This window comes from Hypomesus transpacificus, chromosome 12 (assembly GCF_021917145.1).
Source record: "Hypomesus transpacificus isolate Combined female chromosome 12, fHypTra1, whole genome shotgun sequence".
NCBI lineage: Eukaryota > Metazoa > Chordata > Actinopteri > Osmeriformes > Osmeridae > Hypomesus > Hypomesus transpacificus.
This window is the reverse complement of record NC_061071.1, coordinates 9,812,834-9,830,864: the sequence shown is the minus strand read 5'-3', so window position 1 is coordinate 9,830,864 and position 18,031 is coordinate 9,812,834. Positions and strand designations below refer to the sequence as shown.

Below are 18,031 nucleotides of genomic sequence, written 5' to 3'. Positions count from 1 at the left end.
GTTCAAAGAACACCCACACACAAAGTAAAAAACGAGGTCGATAGGGCTATTAGATAAGAAATCAGGCCAAGACTCCGATATGATATTATTGAACATATTATTTGCGTCTTAAAAAATAACCAGCCTACAATGATCTTGATCAATTTGTGCATTGTTTAGGGCGCAAAACTTGCAATAAACGCTTGTTTATAATAAACAAGTGATTCACGTAACGTATTGTAGGGCGGATGGTATTTAAGGGTCAGTCTACTGTAAATTGGTGGGCGGTTCTCCTGTAACCGGTTCTACTCACCGAATCTCGTGCGCTTGCCAGTATCCCTCCAACTAGCCCCATACCGCTCCGCCTCTCGCCCTGGCTACACTGGCGCATCTGCCTATAAATACGGTACGCGACTACCACAACTAAAAAGACGAGTTCTTCGAACTACATCCACAGAAGCGAATGTCTAGTTATTTAATTTCTGGACTGCATTCACGGGATATGGCTGTTCTAACTGTATTGGACCATCTTCACGCACTTAAATGGATATATCCATTCACTTGTTCAAACTAAGGTCTCGCCCCGCGTCTTTGACTTGTATCACCACGGACGCTGTTGCCAGAGGGATTACAATCCAACTGTCAACAATAAGGGAAACCTTTTTATTTCAAAAGTATGTGTTACTACTTTTTCTTCATGGCGGTATTCCCTACAATCTACCTGATAACCTTATCTCTTGCGTTTTCCTTTCCAGATTTATTGAAGCAAAACTCTACAGACAAAACTCTGATGTTCCAGGTTTTATAAAAAAATTTAGCTTTGCAAAATTTCATGAAAGAGAGGCATAAGTATATGTGTGTGTGTGTGTGTGTGTGTGTGTTTGTGTGGCCTTGTGGTGCTGAAGCAGCGCGGAATGGTTTGTGTGTGTATTATGGGATGCAGGCCTTCCTGTGCTGTTGCAGTAACACCTGGAGAAAAAGACAATGGCATGACAGGTGGGTGGGTGTAAGCAAAATGTGTCCATTGGACAAATGAATTACCTGGAGCATTCACACACACAGTAAAACGTCATGTTATATATTTAATTGTATTTGTTTCCTGAATCCTTCACATTTATCTCTGTTCATTTATTTCATAATGTTCTTGAATGTAAGGACGTCTTTGAAAAGAGACTGGCCACTTTGCTGTAGCAGCACGTAAATATTGGAGTTAAACCTCTTCTGAAGCCTCCAGTATTGACTGTGCTGTTCAAGCAAAGTGTTGCCATTGAACGTGTACTTTGTTGGAGGTAGTCACCTGGTTGACCAAGCTTCTGTCCGAACCGAGACACTGGACATGAACATCTACAATGTGTTCAAGGGTTTGTTTTTCTTTAAATATGAATTAAAAGCCAACATATCTGCTACCATTAGACCAAGAAAGCATCATCATCTCTACACCACCTCTATTGCAGCTAAAGGTTGTGTACTGTATACAGGATGACAAATGAACTTCTTATTTTTTTATGTGAAATATGAAATCTGTCAAGTAGCCTAGTTTCAAACAATTGTTAATAAACATGCACTATGGGTTGGTTTGTTATAATGTTCACACCTTTTGTTATTGATTTAATGTTTGTGATGTAATTGCACTGTGACATAGCATTTGCATGACTTTACCTGTACATTCTATTAAACAGATGATGCAATACGTTCAGTCATGTAATCATAAATGACAAGGATCTCAAAATAATCATTTTGATTGATTTTATGGGTCACTGTAGGCTGCTCTATTATTAATCATTCTATGTTGCCCCCTATTGGTAAACATGGGGATATCTGGTCACAACAAGTGAGGCTGAGAGAGACTTCCCATTTCCTCAGTTTAAAGTAGCTTCCTCTGTAAATCTATATTCAAACACGATGGTGATATAGACAATAAACATACACAAACAAATATGGATCTGATCGGATCCAATGAGAGCATTGCTATTTAAAAAAATTGAGGCCTGTGTCGAGATTTGGACCTTAATTTCTGGCATCACTTCTTCCTGTTGGTCTTCTTGCTTTGTGCCATTGTTGCCTCACTTCTGAGGTCATCATCTCTGCTATGAATCTCATTGGACAGAACAATGTGGGTGTTCTGGCGTCTTTCGAACGTGAAGCACTCCACCTTCTCCTCTTGGGAGATGGTCCTGGTGCTGACGAGATGAAACCCTTCCTTCAGCAGGGTGTCCATTAGCAGGCCCAGGACGTTGCTGCTGTTCAGGAGTTTTCTCTCGTCTGGCTTTATGGTCACAAATCTGTAAAATATTTAACATAAGTACCCTATACTTTTAATGTTGTCAATGTACTATAGCATGAACTCTGTAATATAACATATTTGCATTGAGCAAGCAGTTAGAACATATGCTAAAATAGAAAGAAGACATGCTGAAAAATGATCCTACTCAACGTTAATGTTCAAAGGCAGTTGTAGAGATACATGGCTGATCTAATGCAGTATATATCAGATGCGATGTAAGCACTTAATTACTGAATTACAAAGCTGATAACATGTTTCAATTCAAACCTCTTGTGCTGGTTATGCTGACAGATTTAGGTTCCTGACTGTCTATCAGATAATTTATGTTCAGATTAGAGTAAGTAGATAAAGATTTTGCCCTGACTGTTCTAACTTCGACCATCACCTAGCTGAGAAGTCATCCCTGGCAAAGTGGTCAGTCCCACAGTGAAAGACCAGGTCATGATGAGAGGGCCTTTGAACCGGCACGGGTGTGTCTGAATTCTGGGTCTGTGGTGGAAGATTGCCTCTCAGGTTGGGGTGTTCCACAAAAACGGAAATTCTAGAGGCCAACGCCTCCAGAGTTCTGTTGCTGGAGGAGAATACTCGGAAGGTTCCGTGAGACTCTTGAACAGAGCAGCGGATTTCGAGGAGTTCGACTTTGGAACGCGGGGTTATGGAAAGACCCTGAACCAACACATGCAATCCGTAAAACTCCGCCTCCCGTGCCAGTCCATCGTGGTCACTAAACTCAGCCGGCAGAGAGATCTGGCCAGCTCTCAAGTATTCCAGGATGAATTTAAACAAAGTCCAGTCCCTGTCTATAAATATCTGCCCATTCACTAGCTTGTGTTCAGGGTCTTTGCCATCCAGTATCCGTGCGAGTCTTGAGTCTTGGTGCTTTCTGAGAGTAAATGCAGTGGTGGTGAATCTTTGACCTCCAACATTAATGGTTATTAAATCGTGAGAACCCATGACCATTTTGGCCGAAGTGATCTGTACAGCTCCAGAGCAGTCAAATAGGTATGTCTACATGGGCAAGATATCCTGGCAACTCCAAACAAAACACTATACCTTATGTTGTTGGTTGGATGGCTAATGCTGGTAGGCTACAGGAAAGCCCATTGTTGGAACAAAGCCAGTGAAGCAAATGTTTAATGATATATGTACCGAATGTAGGCCTATTAAAACGACAACTGGATGTCACTGCATCACTTTATATTTTTCTTCGCTGTTTATATGGGGGAGGGGGGGTAGAGTGTATTTGATTGTATTCTGTCGTATTTTGTATACAGTATATTGTATTTTGTTAGGTGTTGCCTATATTGTAGGCTACATTGTGTTGTGTAAGAGTACAATGTTGTAAATAAGAATTTAGGGTAATTGTTATAGCCTAGGGCTCTCAAGTGCCACGCATTTCAGCCATTTCACACGCTCTCACACAACGCCTTGTATTTATTGAGAGCCCTATGTTGCCTGGAACTGCAGTGCAGTTACTGCAAAGTACTTTCAATCACTGTAGCACCTGAACATGTGTTTTGATTTGATTGATGAATTATTGTATCTAAATTACTTAGGCCTATTTTCTTAATTGAGATGTTGTACGTTAGTGACTTATTTCCCCAAATTAATCAACTCTCATGTCTCATAAGGGTAGTTTGCTGTCCAGGCTCAATCTCAAATTCTCAATCATGATCTCCTCTCTGTCCCCCCCCCCCACACATTCCCTGTGGTGTGGGGGGTTTGAGCTGTCAGGACCTGCTTGGTCGTCGGTCTGCCTACGCTGAACCAGGTCGTCACCCGGAATCCAGTCTCCATGACGGCCAACAGCGAGTTTCCCGGTCCCATCCAACGTCTATAAAGCCGAACAATGGATTTTGGTGTTTCAAAACCCATTGACACTGTACGACTATGTTTAGCTTGTGTTCTGCTCCTCTCTCTTACCAACCGTCTCTGGAGGAGGTGATCCCTCTCTGAATTGCTCCTCCCAAGGTTTCTTCCATTTTTTCTCCCGGTGGGAGTTTTTCTGGGAGTTTTTCCTTGTCTTCCTTGAGGGTTTAGGTTGGTTGAGGGGCAGTTCTATGGGCGCATGTGAAGCCCTCTGTGACATGCTTGCGTGTAAAAAGGGCTATACAAATAAATTTGATTTGATTTGATGATAAGACTTCACTGTAACCGGTAGCCAACCCCGCCCTTGGGGTCAACCAAATTAAAATAGGCGTGAATGTGATCTGTCAATTTATTGAAACCGTCAAGGATCAATGTCTTAGAAAGTATCCTAGTTGGAAACACATTTACATGACTGGGCGTGTTTTTACTTTTTTGTGTTTGAAGAGGAGCAAAGTAGGCCTACTTTTACATCGAGAGAGGGCACACTTCACTTGCCAGTTGACTTGGTGGAGTTCCGTAGCTAGCTAGCTACATGACCCCTCCTTCTCGACGAGATTACACATCGCGTTACTGAATTACTTCTCGTTGTCGCCCAACCTCGGGTAATCGGCAGCACTACTGTTTTATATTTTCCCTAACGGAGTCACGATCGCAGGATTTACAATCTAAAGACCACAAACAGCACAGCCATGGCAGAAAACGCCGGCTTAGATAACCACAGAATCAAGAGCTTCAAAAACAAGGGCCGAGATGTCGAGGTGAGAATTGCTTGCTAACTAGCTAGATAGCTACCGAAGCTAGCAAACAAGACGTTGACAAGATTAGCGAGCTAGCTGGCTATGTAGCTGGATATTTAAGATTGCTAGCTTGTGTTAACCACGCCGATAATTCTATTAGTCATGGTTACTGTTGTTGTATTTTGAGCATGGATGATGGTGCAGGCAGACTGCAGAGGCATAGTTTGCATAGTCGGATGAGGTTCCATCACGAATCAACCAACACCCACACGCTAGCTAGTAGCGAAGTCACTGACACTGGTTCAGTAGGATAGCCTTACTCTATCTAGTAGCTCTCATGTGGTGCGAATGCGGCCTAGCTCTGCTGTCAAAAGGCCTGGAAGCTAGCCGGTTAGCTACTTCTGAAAACCCGTTGATTATAACTAGTTTAGCTAGTTCCTAGCACACAGGCCATGCATGGCTGGTAGTATAATATAGTTGTCTAATTGTCAGCTATGTTACTTGGAAAATAACGAGCTTGTCTAATCTGTCAGCTATCAGGTTGGCTGAACATTCAAACAGCAAGCCGGTAAAACCGGCACATGACTACCTAGCCGTAGGTGGGTTTATTATAGCTTTAGCCAGCACCACTAGTGAACTTGCTAGTACGTGTAGCAGATAATTGATGGGTGACAGTAGGGTGCTAGCTAGCTAGCTGGGTGTTACAGCTAGAAGCCCAGGTGTCAGACTGTGTCTCTCAAAGCAGATGCCTCTCAAGCAACCGCGTGATGCTGACATGATCAGGGTTCTGGAGAGCCAAATCCGTGTCACCTAAGTTGACCTGTTCCCGTTTATTACTGTTGTTGTGTGCCGAAAATATGAGTTAATGACCGCATCTCTAAACTAGCGGTGTGTTGCTGTGCAGACACAGATGCAGGTGAAAGCGTTAGCCTAACTTATTTAGCCGGTTAGGGAGAGTTTGTATCTTTCAGCACCAGAACACCAAACTCTGACGTTGACGAGCCTGTCCCTCGCATGACCTAGTTATGGCGTTTGTCATCCCATCATAATAACTGCTGTAATCCTGAGTGTCTGACCTAGTGGTGCTACTGTCTGAACTGTCTAAAAGAATAAGTGAGGTTAAAATACCATTTGGTCTGTGCTGCCGTCTGAATCAACAGACAGTGTTAGCCTAAGCCAATTGCTTCTAGCCAGGAACAAGGTAGTGTGAGGTGGTTGTAATAAGGATCAGAGCCAATGTGACTTTCACAAATCTCACAGCTCACCTACTCTACTGACTGACAGTGCAGCCTCAGCAATGCAGGGTTCCCCAGGAGAACACTTGTGAGTTATTTAGGAGATGCATCCTAAATAATCCTAAAATAGCTCACCCTGCCCTTGCCCCCTAAACAACACTATTTGGACACAAAATAAGCCTGATCAATCAAAGCACCACTTGCATCATTGAAACCCACCCTGTTCATTCTTGTTGAATGAGATGTATGTGTTTTCCCAGACTTGTAGGAGTGTTAATAGGAGTAGGTGATCCACATTAACTCCTGTTAGAATCTCAGGGTCCTTTGTGAGGAAACCAGTGCAGAGCTCACACTAACCAGTGTGCATGTTGTCTACACTCCCAACAGCAACACTTCCCTGCCTTCTGTGTAAATTGCAGACACAATGCAGTCCATACCGTTTTTATATCGTTTTAGTATTCCAATGACATTTTGTTTGTACAGCCCTTTTTACAAACAATGTCACAGAGGGCTTCACTCACAAATGCCCATAGAACTGCCCCCGAAACCAACCCCAGAGATATAAATGTGGGTTGTGGACAGACACAATATTCAAATAATCATAATTGTAATAGCCTATATATTAACCATGATGAATCCTCATTAATGTAACACTAATATTCTTTGACTCAGACCTAACCCTGTTTATATTTCAACTGAGTGTGTCCCACTCAGCGGTGTCTGAAACAAGCCGCTCTGATGTCTGGTGCCTGTTTTCACTGTTACATTGTAACACATAGCAAGTCTTCCAGGTGGTAATGGGTGTTGGGTTGGCCTGATGATACGTGATCACACTGCTGTCTGTTGTCACAGTTGTAATGTCAGTGTTTTGGCTGGCGTTGTTGGATCCAGGGGTGGGAGGGTCTGTGTGTGTGTGTGTGTGTGTGTGTGTGTGTGTGTGTGTGTGTGGCGGTGAGGGGGTTGGCGGTGAGGGGGTTGGCTTGGCGGCTTGGCACAGTTGTAGGATACCGTTGTTCGCCATGACCCGAGGCAAACTTGCCTCACACACTGAAGTACAGCTCTCTCTCTCTCTCTCTCTCTCTCTCTCTCTCTCTCTCTCTCTCATTCTCTGTTAGAGCATTGGTTAGGTGTCCAGAGAACATGAAGGGAATGCCAAACATTAGATTTAAAGTGGAGCTACAGGAGGGGTCTTTTCGACCCACAATCCTCCCTCTGGCTAACTTCTCCTCCCCCTGCTCCTCCACATATTTGAGCTCATAAAACATTGGACTAGTTCTCTACATCTGACAGTGTTTTGACCCAGGTCAGGAATGTCTGTAAACATGTCTGTCTCATAAAAGAGGAATGTGCTGAAACATAGTGTTCCCCATGACTTGACGTTACTGTTGGTCTCACGCCGCATTCAGTAAATAGTTCTAGCAGTGAAGACATCACAGACCCTCCCATCCACCCTATTGTTAGTGTCATAGGATCAGGGCTGGAGGGGGTATTTCAACATGCCAGGTTGACAGTGAAGTCTTTTGAGTCTTGTATACATCCGGCCCTGGGACTCATCAGTCTCTGTCTCTGTTTCAGACCATGCGAAGACATCGCAACGAAGTGACAGTCGAGCTGAGAAAGGTAAGTTGGCTTGCCAAAGGGACAAACTACATTCACCTCCTGCTGGATCCACTTTCCTCTTTCCTCCTACCCTTCCTCTCTCTTCCTGTCTTCAATACGTCTCTTCTTCTATCCTCCCTTCCTCTTTGATCTGCTCCTCTCTCCTCACATCCCTTCTCCTCTCTCCTTCTGTCCTGTTTCTCCTCCTTTCCCTCTCTCCTTCCGTCCTTCCACCCTGCTCATCCTGTCCTCCTGTCGTTCCTCTCACCCTCCTCCTCCTCCCATCCCCCCCCTCCCAGTTCTCCCAGCCCACACAGCAGAACCCAGTGTGGTGGCGGCACCATGTGTCACTCGCTGCAATGGTGCTGGCCCATTATGGCCACTGTAACATTGAGATCTCCATTCATTGTTTGTGGCACAGAACAGTCTGTGCTGAGAGGGTTGGACACATATTCCTCCCTGACAGTATTCAACACTTGCGCAACTCAGGGGTTATGGGAGCTTTCTTAGGAATGAGGCATGGACCCCTCCTCACTTTGTGTGTGTGTCTTGGTATTTGCTTAGTATTTAGTTGTTGTTGCTTACCTAGACCAGCTCACAGAGCGAACAGAGGTCCCTCTCTCAACAGCTTAGTGTCAGGTTTCACAACACTGAGCACATGGGGGCAGGTCTGAGCTGCTAAGCATAGGTCATCTGCCCTGATGAAAGACTGAGGTGGACCCTGTACAGAGGAAGGGACCGGCCTTAAGATAGAAACCCAGGGATGACTGGCCTTCTGATCAAGAGAGGCAGAGAGGAGGACAGGAAGAGAGGCAGGGAGAGACAGACGGCATAAGATTGAGAAACAGAGAGACAAGGCAGGAGCACAGATGAGGAGATACTGGTCTGACCTGAGCCTGGTGCCCAACAGAACAAGAGAGATGAACACCTACTGAAGAAGAGGAACGTGCCCCAGGAGGAGAGCTTGGAGGACTCGGACGTCGACGCTGACTTCAAAGGGGTGAGCGGCTTGACGAGGACCCGTTGTCTTGACTACCGTACCCTCAGTCATGTATTTCATAAACATGGAGCAAGACGCTTCCAGGAAGCTGCTGTGCGACCTGTGAGGTGTTGACTGAAACTCTGAAGGTCGCAAAGATGGATTTGACCTGAGAATCTGACTTGAATACGTCTCTTTGTGTTGCAGCAAAATGTCACGCTAGACGCTATCTTACAGGTAAAGTTGTTCTCTTTTTTTTGTTGATAAAAAAACCTTTGTGCATGTCATCCTGAATGATGTTCACCATTTACCCAAACAAACACGTTTCTCTCTCTTTTCCCTCTTTCTCTACTCTCCCTCCTTCCCCCTCGGTCAGAATGCCACCAGTGACAATGGGCTGGTGCAGCTCAGTGCTGTGCAGGCAGCCAGGTAGGCCTCCTCTCCTTCACCCACACACACATGCTGTCCCCCCCACACACACACACACACCCACACTGTCACCCACACACATGCTGTCCCCCCCACACACAAGCTGTCACCCACCCACACTGTCACCCACCCACACTGTCACCCACCCACACTGTCACCCACCCACAGTCACCCACCCACACTGCCACCCACACTGCCACCCAACCACACTGTCACCCACCCACACTGTCACCCACCCGCACTGTCACCCACCCACACTGTCACCCACCCACACTCAGTCAGACACAGGTCTCTCCAAGCCTGCTCCTGGAGAGAAACCCTCCTGTAACACAGGTCTCTCCAAGCCTGCTCCTGGAGAGAAACCCTCCTGTAACACAGGTCTCTCCAAGCCTGCTCCTGGAGAGAAACCCTAACCCTGTAACACAGGTCTCTCCCAGCCTGCTCCAGAGGGGTTAGCTCTCCAGGAAGAAGGTTGGAGTGCCTAGCTGGAAGTCTGATATATCTCTTTGATGTATTTTGCAGGATCCTCAGAGTAGTGAAGGAGAGTTAATGGATTTGTTTATTCTCTCTCGTTCAGAAAACTTCTCTCCAGCGACAGAAACCCCCCCATCGATGACTTGATAAAGTCTGGCATCCTGCCCATCCTGGTCAAATGCCTGGACAGGGATGATAAGTACGTTCCCTCCCTCCCTCCGTCCCTCCCTCCTACACAGACACATGTCCCGTGTAGGGACAAGGGGGGGTGGGGAGGAAGTGAGGGAGGAAGAGAAAAAGAGTGGGAGGGAGAGTGGGAGGGAGAAAGCGAGGGAAGGAGAGCCAGTAAAGTGGGAAGCGAAAGAGAAAGTATGGACGGGGGGTGGGGGGGGGGGGGGACAGACGACGATGGACTAGCTGCAAGATGAGAATCAGTCTGTGTGAACTGGAGCGTGAGTGAATTAGTCAACTAGTCCTGTAAGTACCAGGCCCCTCCCCCATCTCTCTCTCTGTCTATCTCTCTCTATCCCCTTGTCTTTCTCTCTCCCCCTTCTCTTTCTCTGTCTCTCTCTCCTGCTCTGTGACTGCTGGTACTGTAAGCCCTCGCCCGTGGTTGGGCTAATGCGAGCACATAGCAGGCTGCGCACGCACTCACAGACACACACACACTGGCCTGTGTGTGTTTGTTCACTGCATGGCTGCACAGGTCCTGCCCTACAACAGGACTCCCCTCTCTCTGGTGGAGGGAGGGAGGATTAGGGGATTATTGGGGGGTTTGCTGTTCTGACCCCGGCCTGGGCTTGCCCTGGCATGGCGGTGTGTGCGTGTGTGTGTGTGGTGGTGGGTATTTATGGGGGATGGAGATTAGGACCAGGTTTTGATAAGAGAAAGGGAGGGGCTTGGACGAGATGGAGGCAGACAGGTGGCGTTAGTGTGTGTGTGTGTGGATGCGTAGGCGGTGGGAAGGTATAGGAGGTGTTGATGAGGCAGTTATGACTATACGTCTGATGTTAGTGATGAGGGGATGAGGTGGGAGTGTGGCCCTAGCTCAGGCTGTGTGTGTGTGTGTGTGGGGGGGGGGATATACTGGTCAGTGTGGATCTAGGACTAGTTAGTTCTATTAACTAATCTAGTTAGTTCATGACTAGCTTTCTCTCTTTCTACCTATCTGACTACCTCTCTCTCTCTCCTTCCTTCTCTCCAGTCCCTCTCTCCAGTTTGAGGCAGCATGGGCGTTGACCAACATAGCGTCAGGGACGTCAGCTCAGACCCAGGCTGTGGTCAAGTCCAGTGAGTACACTAGTCTGTCTTTCTGTCTGTCTCTGGATGTCTGTCTCTGGATGTCTGTCTCTGGATGCTTGGCTGATTCTCGAACCCTATCTACCTGTCTGTCTCCTTGCTCCTGTCTATCTGCCCGTCTATCTACCTGTCTGTCTCCTTGCTCCTGTCTATCTGCCCGTCTATCTACCTGTCTGTCTCCTTGCTCCTGTCTATCTGCCCGTCTATCTACCTGTCTGTCTCCTTGCTCCTGTCTATCTGCCTGTCTGTCTACATGACTGTCTCGTGTTTCCCACATAATGTGATTATATTTGTGGCGGTAGGCAGGGGCGGAGCCAGACGTTATACAAATTTGGGGCTCAGACCAAACCTATGTCTTAGTATCGGTTTGATGTGAGTGTAGATGGGGACTTCAACAAGCAATTCAATTTCAAAATATTTTTTTTGCATTCATTTGAGGGCTGAATAGTTTTGGACTCTCTTATTATATTTAAATTGAATGTATCCGTTTTGGACACATTTGTGCAGAGAATTATGAAAATCAGTGACATTTTAAAAGGCATTGAATACTTAAACACCACTGAATTTGTTGGTTTTGAATTCACCTCTTTGAAATAGAAATATTAATTTATTTTAATCTGATTGCAACATTCTAACAGTAAAATTCAGATCCCAAAAACTTAATAAAAAATAAATAGAACAGAATTCATGCTGAAAATCAAATCCCAAAATGTTGTAACTAAAAAAGAGCCAAATAATCAAGCCTGAATTCAATCCAACCATCTCACTACTCCGAGAAGGGTCCAACTGCTGGCCTCAGACCGGACCTCTCCTCAGACCCCAGGCAGTGATTGGATGACTGATCTGCATGTATGACTGCCTGCAGCTACACCTGCATGAGAGGGACCTGAGGAGAGAGGTCTGCAGTTGGACCCTTCTCGGAGAAGTGAGGTGGTTCGACATCTGTTGTAGTCAATTTGTTATTGTGGTGGGCCGCCACAAATAAATCAATGTGTGGGAAACACTGTCCGAGTGTCCCTGTGTCTGACCTCTGTGTACTTGTGTTCAGACGCGGTGCCCCTGTTCCTCATGCTGCTGCAATCCCCACACCAAAACGTTTGTGAACAGGCCGTGTGGGCGCTAGGCAACATCATCGGTAAGTAGCATTAGACACACACACTTAACACTGAACCATCCAGTGTGGCAAGGAGCCATCTCTCTCTCAATCACACACACACACATTCTGGTAGCAGAATCCCGTGGTTGTGTGTTGACGGAGCTGTGCCCCCCCCCCCCCCCCCCCCCCCCCCCCCAGGCGACGGGCCCCAGTGCAGAGACTACGTGATCTCCCTGGGCGTGGTCAAGCCCCTACTGTCCTTCATCAACCCCTCCATCCCCATTACCTTCCTCCGCAACGTCACCTGGGTCATCGTCAACCTCTGCCGCAACAAGGACCCCCCGCCCCCCATGGAGACAGTCCAGGAGGTAGGAAGGAGAGCGTGTGTGGCAGGCAGGCAGGCAGCATGAGGGGTGGGGAGGGGCAGGGTACAGGTTAGGATTTGATGGGGCAAGTGCCTGTGCATAGCAAAACTAAAGGTATGCTATGGATGTTTGTGTGTTTTTGTTGGGATGAGAGTGTTCTTAAGGTTGTATGTGGTATTTTAGGTTGTGTGTGTGTGTGGTAAGGGACTGGATGTGTATGTGTTTTGGAGGATGCTGTAGGTTTGTGTGTGTGTGACTTGATTGTCCTCATCAGACAAACTAATTCCTTTCCTCCTCCCCAGATTCTACCTGCACTCTGTGTATTGATATACCACACTGACATAAATGTAAGTATACACACACAAAGACTGGCTAATTATCCCTCCTCACATGGTATGCTGCTGTGCCGTAGTCACATTTTTGACACAGGGATGCTAAAACATTAGCGTCCCAATCCATTATGAGTAGGCTCTTCTGCTAATGCTAACGCTGGGTTCCCTGCGTGGTTTTGGGTCAGATCCTGGTGGACACAGTGTGGGCGTTGTCATACCTCACAGACGGAGGCAACGAGCAGATCCAGATGGTCATCGACTCTGGCGTGGTGCCCTACCTGGTCCCCCTGCTCAGCCACCAGGAGGTCAAAGTGCAGGTGGGCATGCTAGCAAACACGCTCTCACACAGCCCACATCTATTTACATGTAGTCATTTAGCAGACGCTCTTAACCAGAGCGACTAACAGTAAGTACAGCAGCAGATTTTGTCTGCTTCCCGTGCCATCCCTCTGACTTCCTGTGATGTCACCTCCTGCAGACGGCAGCTCTGAGGGCGGTGGGGAACATAGTGACGGGGACAGACGAGCAGACCCAGGTGGTGCTCAACTGTGATGTCCTCTCCCACTTCCCCAACCTGCTCACACACCCCAAGGAGAAGATCAACAAGGTAACACACACATACACACACACACACACATACTGGCTCACACACTCCCGAACAGTCAACAGGCCATACATACACACATTCCTAAGATACATCACTCGATTAAAGTGTAGGTTGCCTTGGCGAGGATGATCTCACTCCCCGTGTGTTTTCAGTTCTACTGATATCGTCTGTGGTGTGCATGTGTGGTTCTCAGCTGAATGGCCTCCTGTGTGTGTGTGTGTTCCCTCCCCCCCCCCACCACCACCACTAGGAGGCGGTGTGGTTTCTGTCCAACATCACTGCAGGAAACCAGCAACAGGTGCAGGCTGTCATCGACGCTGGACTGCTGCCCATGATCATCCAGCAACTGGCTAAGGTACACCTGCAGCTCACCTGTCTCTCTGTCACCTCCCTCTGTCTCTCTCTCAGCGATATCTCTCTGTCACCTGCCTCTGTCTCTCTCTCAGCAATATCTCTCTGTCTCACGTCTCTCACTCTTTCTCACCTGGCTGCCTCTCACCTGTCCTTCTCCACAGGGAGACTTTGGCACCCAGAAGGAGGCTGCCTGGGCCATCAGTAACCTGACCATCAGTGGGAGGAAGGACCAGGTGAGTGGTGGACCAACACCTGAAGTCTGTGGAGATCCTTTAACCTGGCAAACTCACCCCTCAAAGGGCATTTCAACACTGCAATCAAACCACATGGATTGGCTATGTATGTGGTGTTAGAGGTGGTGTCAAAGATCTAATATTGGCTGTGTGGTGGCTGCATTGTTCCAGGTGGAGTACCTGGTGGAGCAGAATGTGATCCCTCCGTTCTGCAGCCTGCTGGCCGTGAAGGACTCCCAGGTGGTGCAGGTGGTGCTGGACGGCCTGAAGAACGTCCTCATCATGGTGGGCGAGGAGGCCAGCACCATCACCGAGATCATCGAGGAGTGTGGAGGTAGGAACCTGGGAGCCCAGGCCTCACACGCCTCAAATGAACCCAGACCTCCTGATTGACCTGTTAAAAGTATTTAGTAAATGGTAAATAGTCGTGGCCCTTGATCAGGGATTAGTGTCGGGGACTTGGATTAGTTCTGGATTAGGGTTAGCCTTCCATGTCCACAATGTGGGGCCAGTTTTTCTGAAGTCAGAAGCCACATGAGTCGTCTGCCACAGGCATGGTGCAACACCCTCTGGATGTGCTACAACCTTATTGTGACCTCCCTGTCCTGTGCTCTTGTCATTCTCCTCCTCTTCCTCCTCCTTTTACCCTTTATTCCTCCTCCTCTTCCTCATCCTGTCAGGCCTGGAGAAGATTGAGAACCTCCAGCAGCACGAGAACGAGGACATCTACAAGTTGGCCTTTGAGATCATCGACCAGTACTTCTCAGGAGATGACGTGAGTAACCGTCCGGCTGTTGGACAGTCTCACACGACTGCTCACGCTCCTTATGGGGGAGGAGCCGAGGGTGGAACCCAGAGGAGCTCATTTTAGGATGAATCCCCTACATTTGTGGTTATGATAATACAACTGCAGAACCCTGATCAAAATACCTGTTTGTTTATTTCTCTCTTGCTTTGTTCTTTCTTTCTTTGTCCCCCCCCCCCCCCCCCCTCCCCGGTAGATCGACGAAGATCCCAGTCTGATCCCAGAAGCAACTCAGGTTGGAACCTTCAACTTTGACCCAGCCACCAACCTACAGACAAAGGAGTTCAAGTTCTGAAGGGCTGAATATCCAGCAGATCTCCCAGCAGCTCTGCCCCCTCCCCGTCTTCACCCTCCAGCCCCTCCCAGAACAATACCACCAGGCTAGCACTGAAATAGGGATGGAGGGACTAGTCGAATGTCCCTCAAATCTCTCTCTGCTTCTAAATGTTCCAGAAAGAGGCAAGCTTCAACGCCCATCATTCTGCGTTTGCCAAAAAAAGTTGCTTTCTTCCTTTCTCTTACACACATACGAACACAGACACACACACAGAGACTAAACAAACACACACACACAGAGATCTGAAGTCATGAAAGTGCATGGATCTAGGAACGTGCTCTACTAATCATCCCATCGGTTCAGGAGTGGCGCCCTCTTTTTGACGAGCAGTAGTGAGCATCATTTAGGCCATCCTCCTGTGGTGGTGTGTTCACAGCGAGGACGGAAGCTCTCCAGAACACTCGACGACCTTGGACGCTCACCTGACAGTTTTTTTTTGGTCTGAACATTCTCTGAACCGATTCTAATTGATGATGTCACTAAGGGCTTCTGAGAAAGTCCTGGATTGGTGAGCCTTAGGGGGTTCTAGAATAGAACTGAAATGTAACACCTGTAGAACTTACCTCCCCCAGGGCTCATCTACAGAGGATGGCTATGGTATGGAAAGATGTCGGCCCAAGTGGACTTAAAGAATGCAACCGGCCAACTGCTTCAACCTTCTAGAGTTTTTGGGATATAAAATAATTATGAAAGTAATCAGTGGAAACAGTGAAATCAATGCAACTTCTTTTTTTCCTTCTTGAAAGAAAAATAAGGAATTTTACTTCTGTAGCATTGTTCCATTTGTTGCCGATGGAACCTGAGGAGAAACGAAACCAAGATGATCCTGAGGGCTGGAGAGGAGAGGATGAATGGGACTGAACCTGGTTTCTTTTGAGGTCACCTTCTGGTACTCCTCTTTACCCTCCCATCGTTCTAAGTGCACCCTCGCTGAAAATAAAGCTATTCTCTAAACTGTATTGAACCCCCATCAAAGAAGCCTTAAATGACCAGGCTTCAACTGGGCTTCACAACAACTACAACAACGAAAAATGACACAAATCTCTCCTTTTTTTGAGAGTAACATCCATAATTTGACATTGAAAGACTCAAGAAACTGGAGTATTTGGGCGATGTACAGGCGTACAGAAAGAGACAATGTTGGAACACTTGCTTTCATTTGTGGTTGTCCCACTCCTGCAGTGTCTGTTTAGTTTCATGCACACATCCAGGTTGTCCTATCTGCTTGCCGTGCGTGGAATAAGCAATGTCCTTCGAGAAGACTAACTGTGGATGAAGTGCTTCATTTGACCTTACAGTCGTCTCATATTTTCTCCTGTACTATATTCTACAAATGGAAATATACAATAAAAAAAAAAAAAATGTATTCCTACAATTCTGACTGGGTCTGTAAAAACAAAAATATAAGAAAAAAAAAGAAGTTGTTGACTGGTTCAGGACAGATGTTGTATTTACTGTTAAAATATGAACGGATAGTTTTGTTTTAAACACGGTGATCTATGATGGTGATGATGTCAGGATTGATATTGGGCTTTCTTGCTCTCTTGATTGGTTTGAGTTGTTTTGGTCTTGGTTGGTTTCCACCCCCCAAGCATGTATTTGTGAAGGGACTTGGAATGAAACATTACATTTGAACTAATGTAGTTTAATATTATGTTTATAATTTTATTTTTTGGCTGCTAACTACTGAGAAGGACTAGGGGTTTGATTGGAGTAGCCCATGCCTTTTTGGACTTGCCATTCAATAGATGATATAACGTATGGACCTGTGTACAGTCTTGGATATACTTGTCCAGGAAGAGCCACTTTAAAGAATGGAATTTTAGTCTTGTATCAGAAACTGATACAAGCTTATGCTCATTCGCAAGATTTTTACTTGCTGACGAAACATATACTAAAGAAAGAAAAAGCAACAGATAGCATTTTGGCCTCTGATTGTCTTACTTTTTTATCAATTTTAGAATCCATTTCTCTTTAAGGTGGCTCACAAATGTTTCTTTCAACTCTTGTGCATATTAAAGAAAATATTGAGTTGAAGTTTTATGACTGCTGCGCATTTTGTTTTCAATTGGATTTTAATGATTATGGCTGCATTTCCCAGATTCGTTAAGAAGCTCTTAAGTGATAAGAAAAATAACAATATAAAAATAAAAAATTGCCCATGTGTTCCTGTAGCTACATAAATAAAATGAATCATCATTACTATCACTAATTATGTTTTCACACACATTCGGCATCTGCATATGAGTTTACATTAGATATAAAAACATCAACAACCCTGTGGTATTTCACAGATATCAGGGAAACTGACAGGTGTAATTGAACTCGGCTTGAACCTCATCAAGAGAGGCTCCACCTGCTAGTCTATAAAGGCGTTGCTGAAGTCCATACGTGAGACACCATGGCTGCAATACAGCATATTCCCGCTGCTAACCAACAGTGTCACCATGCACAAAGCCAGATGGTTTACATAAATGCCTATGTGCATCAGCACTTCTCCCCACTTAATGAACTGTCCTACCGGGCTGTCCAGTCCAAGTACCGGCTTCCCCGTGTGGAGATCCAACGCCTCGTCACGCTAGTGTCACTCACCACACATCCAGAGGGCAACCCGCTGCAATTTTGCCCTCAGCCCGGTGGTGCAGCTCCTGGCCGCGCTGCAGCTCCTGGCCGCGCTGCAGCTCCTGGCGTTTTGACACAGTGGGGAGCTTCCTGGAGGTGAGGGACGGCACCGGCCTCAGCAAGGCATCAGTTTCACAGAGTGTGGCAGCCGTGACACCGATCCTCCTGCACCATGCCTGGACACACATCCAAATGTCCAACACACGGGACGAGGTCCGCCAGGTCCACAGTGGATTTCATGCCATGGCTGGGATCCCCCGGGTGATTGGTGTCGTGGATGGCACAATACTCCCAATCCACAATCCCTCCCTGGTGGATCCGTGCTGGATTGGGAGGAAACATAACGCTGCCATCAACACTCAGGTGGCGGTGGACCACGATGGCCTCATCATTGAC

The 18,031-nt window shown here is 46.7% G+C and overlaps 2 protein-coding genes across 3 annotated transcripts; one reads left to right on the top strand and one right to left on the bottom strand.

The window, feature by feature from the left end:
• Window positions 1-1,718: 1,718 nt before the first annotated feature.
• On the bottom strand, window positions 1,719-3,886 carry LOC124474628 (putative potassium channel regulatory protein). The gene is made up of 2 exons (XM_047030975.1): window positions 2,649-3,886; window positions 1,719-2,261 (listed from the first exon to the last, which is right to left on the bottom strand). The coding sequence occupies exons 1-2, from the start codon at window positions 3,221-3,223 to the stop codon at window positions 2,000-2,002; spliced, it is 837 nt and encodes a 278-aa protein (XP_046886931.1). The 5' UTR covers window positions 3,224-3,886; the 3' UTR covers window positions 1,719-1,999.
• Window positions 3,887-4,331: 445 nt separating this feature from the next.
• On the top strand, window positions 4,332-17,050 carry LOC124474627 (importin subunit alpha-4-like). 2 transcript variants are annotated; one of them, XM_047030973.1, is made up of 18 exons: window positions 4,332-4,890; window positions 7,680-7,724; window positions 8,614-8,703; window positions 8,890-8,919; window positions 9,059-9,111; window positions 9,689-9,784; window positions 10,790-10,875; window positions 11,933-12,019; window positions 12,179-12,348; window positions 12,648-12,692; window positions 12,863-12,994; window positions 13,156-13,284; window positions 13,535-13,639; window positions 13,800-13,871; window positions 14,043-14,205; window positions 14,552-14,646; window positions 14,873-14,969; window positions 15,391-15,456. In XM_047030973.1, coding segments are annotated over exons 1-18 (1,566 nt in total). In that variant the 5' UTR covers window positions 4,332-4,821; the 3' UTR covers window positions 15,393-15,456. The 2 variants fall into 2 exon arrangements, with proteins under 2 accessions (XP_046886929.1, XP_046886928.1); XM_047030972.1 differs by having other exon boundaries at window positions 4,333-4,890; window positions 14,873-17,050.
• The last annotated feature ends 981 nt before the right edge of the window (window positions 17,051-18,031 follow it).